Source organism: Arachis duranensis, chromosome 5 (genome assembly GCF_000817695.3).
Source record: "Arachis duranensis cultivar V14167 chromosome 5, aradu.V14167.gnm2.J7QH, whole genome shotgun sequence".
Lineage (NCBI taxonomy): Eukaryota > Viridiplantae > Streptophyta > Magnoliopsida > Fabales > Fabaceae > Arachis > Arachis duranensis.
In genome coordinates, this window is record NC_029776.3 from 26,717,282 (window position 1) to 26,727,541 (window position 10,260).

Sequence of the window (10,260 nt, forward strand, 5' to 3'; positions counted from 1 at the left end):
AACTGTGATGACTCCTCTTATGGGAGAATTTTGGAGAATAGGTTTTATGTATTTGTGTCCCTTTGGGTTTCCTTTGGGGTTTTCCTTATTTTATCATATGTATATGTTGTTATGCTCGGACCGGTTATCTTCGCAGCCGGATCTTGAGTCTTGATATTCCTGTTTTTGACACTCCTTTGTATATATATATGATCTCGCGTTGGTTATCCTTGTTCGTTACGTTATCGATCGGAGTGTTGCGCTTTCGAGTTGCGATTTTTTTTTGTTTACCCCTTTTTCTATAGAGGCTCCTAGTTATAATCAATCATTCATACTACTATACGTACTAAATTTTTATTTTAGAGGTCGTAATACCTTGTCATCTCTGAATTATGACTTAAGCATAAGCCTTTTGTATGGTAGGATGTTACACTACACTTATCCTTGCTAATTCATTACCGTTAAAACGTAGCCACATTACACCATAGTCCATAGCTACTCTATATAAGTGTAGCCTTCATCGTTTTTTTTATTTTATATATATATATTTGTACAACATAATATTTAGTAATATAATTACATATATAATTCTGTATTTTTAATTAAATGAGTTAAATATTATAAAATAAAAATAAATACATAATAATAGTAAACAATTTTTTTAAATAATAAAAATGATCTTTCAGCAAAATATATTTTATTAAATTCTTTAAAATATATTATCACTAAAATTAATTACTACAACATGAAATATTTTATTAAATTCACAAATTCACAAAAAAAAATTTATGGCCTCTTTTATTAATCAATAATCATTGTACAAGTTTGTTTTGTGATGCAAATAATATAAGATCATACTATGAGAAAAAAAAATAATACTTATAACACTTAAACTCTATAGACATTTCATATAAAAAGAAAAGAAAAAGTGATACATATTACATAAGAAACTTGGTCCTTACACTAATCCTTGAAAAATGTATTTATCAACATGTCTTGGTTCACTCATTCAATATCAACATACAAATATATTCTTCTTGCTGCATCACTTCTTCTCCTTTCTCTCTAGTCTTCATATCTAATTTAACACAAAAAAGATATTTATTACTTTACCTTTCTGCTTTGTATACTTTTAACTAATTATAAATGGAATAATTTTTTCAAACTGAAACTAACCTATTTAAAAGGCACTTGTAACAAAATTTGATGACACAAGATTTTCCATTTTTTACATTCTTGCACATAGTAGCAAAGTGTCTCATCTTTTTTCAGCACTATAAACATTGCAAAATTAAGATTAGAAACAAAAAAAAAGTCAACACACAATTCTTTTTCTTACCATAGTGAACATGCAGAAATTTGTCAGAATCATTACCACTCAAGTTAGGGTGGCAAGCTTTCATGCAATACGTTGACAATAAAGATAACAATTAAAATTGTTAGGCCATACGAATGCCTAATAACCTACTTTGACAATGAAGATACTCTAATGCATCCACAACCTCAGTAGCATAAAATCTATGAATATTGAGAACTTAATGTTAGTTAGAGGAAAGTAGAAGCCATATGCATGTAGGAGCCATGAACAAGTTCCAAACTTTTTACCTGATGAGTTGAGCAGAAAAAGCTTCAATATATAGGAATAATAACTGCAGCACTACCTGATGAGTTGAGCCAGCAACAAATGCTTTCCAGCCATATGCAAAACAAAATCCGTAGAAGCTATTATTCGAAAAACTAATCTAAGTTAAGAAAGACGATTCAAGTGACAAAACTGTTTGTACAGAATTAAGCTATGCAATTCAGTAGCCAATATTATAACTATAGAAACAGAGATCATTAACTTGATCAGTACTTTTTTTTACCCAGTTTCAGTTACAATCTCTCTAGTGCATAGCAACACAAGGAGTAAGGAAAAGACGGTCATACCGTCATACCATATTTTGCAATATCTACTCATGCATCCACTCCCAAAAGCTACTAAATAAAAAGACAGTAAAACTATATATATAATGGTAAGTTCTGGTAAAAGTATAAAATCTCTCTTCATACATGGTTCTTGAATCTTGACTCTCATTTTTATAGTTCAAGCTACATGGGCTAACCTCAGTATAAAATTTCTCTAGAATGATAAGTGAATTTCGATGATAGTCTCTCTCAGCATTAACCTATCAATTGGGAGAACAAATGAGAAAGGAAACACAAGGCTTAGGATAGAAAAATATATGAAAATAATTTTTCTCAACTATAAAATAGTGCAAACCAATCTATAAATGATAGCTAACATCATATAAGAAGAACTAATTATATGATGAGAAATTTTACCGTTATGAATTTAGATTTTCATAAAGGTAAATGAATAAAAACTTGTGAATGCAATCCAAGAAGCAGGAATATCATGCCGATTCTGTTAGCATACAGAACTATGAGAATATTCATAGTTTTGTGATAGGTCTTCCGTTCATTTTATTTATCCAATCCAATCCAATCAAAAGGCCTTTCTGTTTAAAACTAATACATAAGAGGGTTCCGAATGAATGCCAAATTTTTTAAATTGTGTATCTTGTAAGAAGAAACCATGACTCTTTCATTTTCTTTTTCTCCATTGCTTTATCTTGCTGGAGAACTTAGTACACAAGAAAAATCAATGAGAATATTCTGTAAGTGTTCTTATTTAACACGTCAAATTAATATTTAAATTCTTTATTTGGCGGATCCCGCTAGGGAGACAATGGACTATTTGTACAATGTGTACAATGGTTATTAAGTTATGAAATGAACATCTCCTATACTATTTAGAATAACCATCCGAGTACAAGGGATAATAAACATCTTCTCGAAAAATTAGTTTAATTTTTGGGTTCACCAAGGATCGAACTCTTGACCTTTTGGATCTAGCGCTTTAATACCATGTCATGATACCACTCATCCCAAAAGCTTCAGCTGGTGGGAAAATGTAACACTAATAATTATATCTCTAATACTCCATAAACTTCTATTGTACACATTGTATAAATATTTCATTGGCTCCTCATACTTTCCCTTATTTGGCATACTTGTAGTTATATAATCCTCTTTACACTCAGCAGTGCATCATCACAACCTACCATAACAATCTTACCTCTCATTTCATCTATTATATTATATTACAAATTATAAAATAATTTATAAAAAAGATACCCCATGTTCGCTATCCATGTAAAACACCCAAAGCAAAGAAAACATAACCAAAAAAAGCATCAGAGAGGAATATAGCTTGAAGCTAGAAATTGAAAGCAACCACTATGTTCAAGGAATGCGTATGAACCAAGGCATAAATCAGAATATTTCAGTGTGAAACCTGTTCTTTTCACTAATTTTTCCTTAAGATACTAAACTAATTGAAAACCTAAAAGTAGAACCCAACCCACCCCCACCCCCAAAATTCACAGAATCAATTGAAAATTGATACATACCTTCTCTATCACAATTAGCCACTATCAAAATCATACACACCTTCGAACGGAAAAATGAGAGCGAGTTAGAGAATGAGCGAGAAAGAGAGGATACAGAACAGAGAATGCTTACTTGGTGATAGAGGATACGACGATGGTGATGAGCAGCGACGGTGAAGAAGAGATGAGTGGCGACGCAATGGCTTGGAGACGGTGCAGCAGCTCAGCGGCGAGTTCCAGTCGACGGCAGAGCGGCGACAGAGCACGACGGCGGCGAGACATCCCTTCGAGCTCCTCGGTGACGGTACAGAAGCCCGACGGTGGCAGAACGGCGACGGCACCAAGCCCTAGCAGCGGCAGTGGAGCTTCAGCAGCGACAGAGCACCCCCTTCTCTCCTCCATCGCGTTTTCTCTCTTCCTTGAGATCTCTCTCTCGAACTGGCGTTCAACGACGACGGCGGCGGCGGAGCCCTAGCCGGCATCGTTCTCTCCTTCCTTCCCTCTCCTCTCTTCTTTTTCTCGTTCTCCCCCTTAGCTTTCTCATATCTTTCCTCTTTCGTGCGTGTGTTGCGTGAGTGAGGGACTGAAGATGAGGGCAAAAAATGTTTTATTAAGTGTTTATTTGGTTTTTTAATATTAGGAGACACTTTTGAAGTGCACCCAAAACATAACAAATAGGTTACTCTTGAAAAGCATTTTTTTTGGTGTAAAAATGTATGCATAGATATTAAGCAAAGCTATGCTTTATAAGTGATTTTTTTAATATCTAAGGAGACACTTTTCAAGTGATGCCACACTTGTATTTCCTATTCTTCTAAAAAAAGTAATACGTAGAATAGGCTACGCTTTTCAAATGTAGTTTAAAAAAGTGTGGCTGAATGGATAACTTTTAACCGCATTCACACTACTTTTTGCAATCATGGCATGCATCACATACAAATTTGAAATACCTTTTTTTCGAGTCACCACTAAGTTGCTTTTAGTAAGCTTCCATTGTCCAAAACTGAAAGTGTTTACAAAGCCTTCATTAGTAAGCATTTTAACTGAAACTAAATTCATGCGAGCATCTAGAGCATGTCTAATATCTTTGAGTAGCATTTGCATTCCCATATTAGTCTCAAGACAAACATTTCCTACACCAATCACCATAGCCATGCTATCATTATCCATCTTAAGCACTCCAAAATTGCTTGGAGTACAAGAAGTGAAGAACTTCTTTTTCGCTGTAACATGTATTGAAGCACCACAATCAATTACCCAGCTGAACTCATCATCAGAAACAAGATTGACCTTGTATGCATAATCAACAACGTCAACAATGAGAAGATCATTTGACACAATAGATACATGATTATTATCACCATCTTCCTTCTTTTCTTGTTTACCTTTGTTCTTCTTTTTCCAAAGAAAGCAATATTTTTGGACGTTGCCCCATTTATGACAGTAATGATACTCAACATTTTTGTATCTTGACTTAGATTTACTCCTGGTTTTACTTTTACCTTTTTGGCCTCTGCTCTGATTTCTCCCTCTGTTTTCAGTTACTAACATTTTAGACTGTGACAAAGAATTCTGCGTCTTCCTTTTCATCTCTTCATTTAAAATTCCACCCTTAACAAGTTGTATGCTTACTTTACCGAGTTAAACCCCAAAATGGTCCCTGAGATTGGCGTTTTGCACTGAAATCGTCCCTGAGATTCCAATTGCACCAATTACGTCCCTGAGATTGAAAAAAATGCACCATAGTAGTCCCTGACCCATTTTCCATTAACAACGTGATGACATGGTATGATGACGTGGACTGTAAGTGACACGTGTCACTTCATGATTTGGCCACGTGTAATGGTAGGATGATGTGGTGACCAGTGACACGTGGCATGCTGACATGGATAGTTGTGCCACGTGTCACAATGTTATTTGGCCACGTGTCCAGTAATGCCATGTGTCGCAACAGTATTCGTCCACGTGTCATCCATTATGCCATCGTTGTATTTGCACCAAATTAGTCCCTCACTTTGCATTAAGTGACTCATTTTAGTCCCTGAAATTGAATGTCGTGCACCAAACTAGTCCCTTCACCAATTTTTTCTCATTTTTTTAAATTTAAAATTTTAATATCTTGGATAGACTAAATCTCCATTTTGGTCCTTGAAATTCACGCAATTACTCATTTTGGTCCTCGAAATTCAAAGTTATCTATATTGATCCTCCAGATTCAAGTTTGGGCACCAATGTGATCCCTTGACTCTTTTTGGCGATGACTAAACAAACGTAATGCTGAGATGACACCCTCCCTACTACGCTGGATGATGAGTAAACGACTTCGTTTACCCTAGGCACCTCAACAAGTCAGAAATGTCGTCACTTTGTATATGAAGGTAGAAGAAACGATGGAGACCCAAAATAAAATATTCTTTTTCTTCTCTACCTCCACTATTCTTCATTTTTGACTTGTTTGGACGCTAAAAGTAAACGACGTCGTTTACTCATCATCCAGTGTGGTAGGGAAGGTGCCATCTTAGCACTCCGTTTGCCTAATCATTGCCAGAAAGAGTTGAAAAACCATATTGGTGCTCGAACGTGAATCTGGAGGACTAGTATAGGTAATTTTGAATTTCGAGGACCAAATTGAGTAATCGCGTGAATCTGAGGGACCAAAATGGAAATTTAGTCATCTTGGATACACTAATTTCAATTCTATTTTTTCATATATCGTTTAAATACAAGTGCTTTATAAAAAAATTTAAGATTTTAGTTTTAATTATATAATTTTTTTAATAATTTAATATTGGTAAATTTTGTAATATATAAGTATGTTATTATAAAAAAAATAATTATATGATTGATTAGACACATTTTTTTCATAAAAAAACATGTGTTTTTAACAAGAAATTAATAATTAAAATAAATATTTTTTTCTTATGAAATACACATTTTCGTTATGTATAAATGAGCTAGATTGAAGGCACTTCAACCACCCTCACTACCACTTTTGATCTCTGCAGTCTAGACGAAAGAGGTCTGAGATGATAATGAGGGAAGCTTGAAATGCCTTCACGTCAACTCCAAGACGGCGGCTATTAGAGGTATCCGCAAGAAAAAAAATATTTTATAAAAGTACTGAAAGAGGTTGGAGATGGTAGTGAAGATGCTTGAAAAGTCTTCACGTTAACTCCAAGTCGGCAATTAGGGTATTCGCAAGAGAAAAACATTTTATAAAAACACTTTTATTTGAAGAACGTGTAAAAAAAATAGAATTGAAATTAATGCATTCAAAAATATTGAGAATTTTGAATTTATAGAAAAGAAATGAGAAAAAATTGGTGAAGGGACTAGTTTGGTGTACGACATTCAATTTTAGGGACTAAAATGAGTCACTTAATGCAAAGTGAGGGACTAATTTGGTGCATATACAACGATGGCATAATGGATGACACGTGGACGAATACTGTTGCGACACGTGGCACTACTAGACACGTGGCCAAATAACATTGTGACACGTGGCATGCTGACGTGGATAGTTGTGCCACGTGTCACTGGTCACCACATCATCCTACCATTACACGTGGCCAAATCATGAAGTGACACGTGTCACTTACAGTCCACGTCATCATGCCATGTCATCACGTCGTTAATGGAAAATGGGTCAGGAACTACTATGGTGCATTTTTTTCAATCTCAGGGATGTAATTGGTGCAATTGGAATCTCAGGGACGATTTTAGTGCAAAACGCTAATCTCAGTGACCATTTTGGGGTTTAACTATTCAGAGTAGAATTAGTAAGAAAGATATGAAATATCTCCCAAGAATCCAATAGAGTATTTAGCAACCACAATCTTTGAACCTTATCTTCAAACTTGATTTTCATACTTGACAACTGATCCAAAACTCCTTGAAATTTATTCAAGTGAACTAATACTTATGACCCCTCTTTGTATCTCAAATTCCTCAATATATTCAACAAGTATAATTTATTATTGTCAGACTTGGAAGCACACAAGGATTCAATTTGATTTCAAAAAGTCCTAGAGTGAGTCTCATTAGCAACAATAACACACCAATAACAGCAAAAAAAATACACAAAAAATCCAGAAATAGAGATAAGAACACACCAAAATTTTTAACGTGAAAAATCTCCTCATTGTGAGAAATAAAAATCACGAGTTATCAAGACCAGAAAAATAGTTTCAATATGATCAAAATAAGGTACAAGAGAGTCACAATTCACTGTACAAGCATACAAGAAGCCAAATAACCCAAGCATCAAAACTTACAAAACAAGAACAAGAAGATAAAAATACCACAAAAACGCAGCTGCTATGCATGGCCAATATTGCAAGTTACAGACCTTGAATTAAAGATCCAAACGGTGAGAACGAGAACCAAGTGTCTAGAACACATTGTCCAAATTTGCGATCAATCAATGGTTAACGAATTTGCAGCGACCAATTTACAGAGAGTTCTTTGTGTATTTGCAAAAATACACTCTCTCTTCTCTTCTCTCTAGTGTTTGGTACTTTCTCACAAATGATGCCTCTCTCTTCTAACCCTAACTCACCGTAGCCACTTTACTCTCAGCCAAAAGAACCATGGACTTGAATACTAACATTTGGGCTTTTGCTCCACATAAGAAGGAATCCCAAAAATCCAACAATGAGCAATTAAGATAATTAACTAAGAAATGAAAATAAATTCAAATTTTAAAAGATCTTAGCAGGATTAAGAATTAAGAATCACTATCTTTGTCACTAATCAGAACTTGATAATTATAAAAAACAAACCCAATTTGTCAACCTCTACAAATTGAAAAAAGTCAACTTGGCTTGATTAACCCCAATTCACAACTCCTAACTAACTTACTAATTAAAATTAGTAAAAAGTTAGCATTAGTGGAAATAAGATTAATGAACTTGGACATTAATAACTCAAAATCATCCAATTTTTTTATCAAAGTCAAGAATAAAAAATCTACTCCATAACTAAATGAGGTATTTCATCAAATATATGAAAGGCATAAGCATAAAATATCATAAATTGTACAAATTAGTAAAAAATACAACTACACTTTTCAAAAAAATAACAATAACAATTCAAATAGGTAAGAATAAAACATAAAATATCAAATTACATTAATCAAAATAACATTAAAATATATTCCTCTCCAAACTTTCAACCACCTTTTCACTGTCAATGCACTAAACATTCTCAAACTTTTAGCAATAAATTCTTTAACTCCTCTTCTTCTAATTGAGAACCAAGCTATTTTGCACATCACTCTCTTCCATTTACTTTATTTTCACACATATATCCAATGATAGTACAAGCGAAGAGAGGATAGATAGGCGTGTAGCAATTTGATCATTAATTTCTTGAGGTAGTCCAATTGCTTTTTTCGCCCTTAGATGATAAATTGGAAAGCTTCTTCTATCCAGGGATATAGGGATAAAGAGAGTTGTTAGAAATATTCTTGTTATTGCTTCGACTCATATTCCCCAAAAAGTGGATCCCGCTCTAATAGCTCCGAATAAATTAAATACATGCATTAAGATACGAAGGCTTCTTATTCCACAACAACGAAAGCACTTTTTCACTCTTTTATATATTTCAAAGATAATTATTTTGTATTTAATTTAATTTTAAATTATTATTCTATCCTTTTATTTTTATTAAAATTCTTACTCTATCCAAATCCTAATTTGACACAGTAAAATCCTAACTCACACTCCCTCACAAAACCCTAGCAACAACTCACCCTTACCTCCTTACCCCCTCACCCTTCCCACCAATGGACAAAAAGAAAGAAAGAAAAGATAAAGAGAGGGAGCACGGAGAGGGAAGAGATAAGGAAGGAGGGAGACAGCACCGGTGGGTAACACTATCACCGTCGCTACCGCAGGTGAAGAGGAGAGAGTTTGTGTCATGTCGTCGTCGCATGCTGCTGTTGCCGTTGAGATCGCCATCGCCACCGAACCAGAGAAAAAAGGAGTCAGTTGCTGACAACGCCAAAAATGCGAGCCAGAGAACAGAAGATAAGCCATGCCACCGTTTTTCATCGCCATCGCTATTATTGAGAAAGGAGAGATCTCAAAAGAGGGGGCAGAACGCGAGCAGGCCACCGCGAGAAAGTTTTTACTACTGTGTTAAAGAGTTGTAGGAGGAGTTGGTATGCCGCTGTTGATGCTGCTTTGTCGCTGTTGGGGCTCCTCGTTGCTGTTCTAGTCGCTGGAAAACACAACTAGAGCTATTGTCCCTTCGTTATCTTATTTCTCTTTAGCCACAGTAAGTCGTTCTTTTCTTGAAACCTTCACCGCTAGTGTAAAAGTGTTTTGTTGTGAGTTTGTTTAAGATTCTGAGGTTTTGGTAATGTAGGGTCGAGTTCCAGTTATTGCATGTCACGAGTAAAGTTGCTGCTATTGCTGCAAAAGTATAATGGAGCTGTGGTTGTAGATGTCGCTGTTGCGGACTGGGAGAAAAAGAATTTTAACATGTTTTATGGCTTTCGGGTTTCAACTATTTGAGGTAGGAGTTTTTCAAAAGACTTATTTTATACTACGAAATTGTTATAAATAGATATTTATGTGAAAAATATATTTTTGTGATTATGTGAGTGTTATGGATTAAATTGATTTATTTTGAATGAATGTGATTATTTGCTTGATTGAATTATTTATTGCTTGAGTTGGCGTGCGGTTGTTAATGACAATTGATTTGGAAAGCTTATTTGAATGTTTATACTGAAAAGTGATTTTATTTTGGAAATCTAATTTATATATTTATATTAAGAAATGGTTTTATGTTAGTTTATATATATATATATATATATTAAGAAAAAATTTTGTATTGAAAG

General features: G+C 34.4%; 1 protein-coding gene across 11 annotated transcripts; it reads right to left on the minus strand.

Annotated features, from left to right (window-relative positions):
* Positions 1 to 774: 774 nt before the first annotated feature.
* Positions 775 to 4,043, minus strand: LOC127747528 (uncharacterized). Of its 11 annotated transcripts, XR_008009410.1 has the most exons (6): positions 3,435 to 4,043; positions 2,085 to 2,147; positions 1,585 to 1,666; positions 1,448 to 1,497; positions 1,156 to 1,253; positions 775 to 1,057 (listed from the first exon to the last, which is right to left on the minus strand). XR_008009410.1 is itself a non-coding variant. In XM_052261531.1 (4 exons), the coding sequence occupies exons 1-3, from the start codon at positions 3,813 to 3,815 to the stop codon at positions 1,156 to 1,158; spliced, it is 393 nt and encodes a 130-aa protein (XP_052117491.1). In that variant the 5' UTR covers positions 3,816 to 4,037; the 3' UTR covers positions 775 to 1,057. The 11 variants fall into 11 exon arrangements, 1 of the variants encoding a protein (XP_052117491.1); XR_008009412.1 differs by lacking the exon at positions 2,085 to 2,147 and having other exon boundaries at positions 3,547 to 4,043; XR_008009405.1 differs by lacking the exon at positions 1,448 to 1,497 and having other exon boundaries at positions 1,585 to 2,147; positions 3,435 to 3,474; positions 3,547 to 4,043.
* Between the last annotated feature and the right edge of the window lie 6,217 nt (positions 4,044 to 10,260).

Coding starts and splice junctions, on each gene's coding strand:
- LOC127747528 (XM_052261531.1), bottom strand. CDS start 3,815: ATGGAGGAGAGAAGGGGGTGCTCTGTCGCTGCTGAAGCTCCACTGCCG. Junction 1,667..3,546: donor GTCGTATCCTCTATCACCAA/GTAAGCATTCTC, acceptor ATGGCTGGAAAG/CATTTGTTGCTGGCTCAACT. Junction 1,254..1,640: donor TTGCTGGCTCAACTCATCAG/GTAGTGCTGCAG, acceptor CAATGTTTATAG/TGCTGAAAAAAGATGAGACA.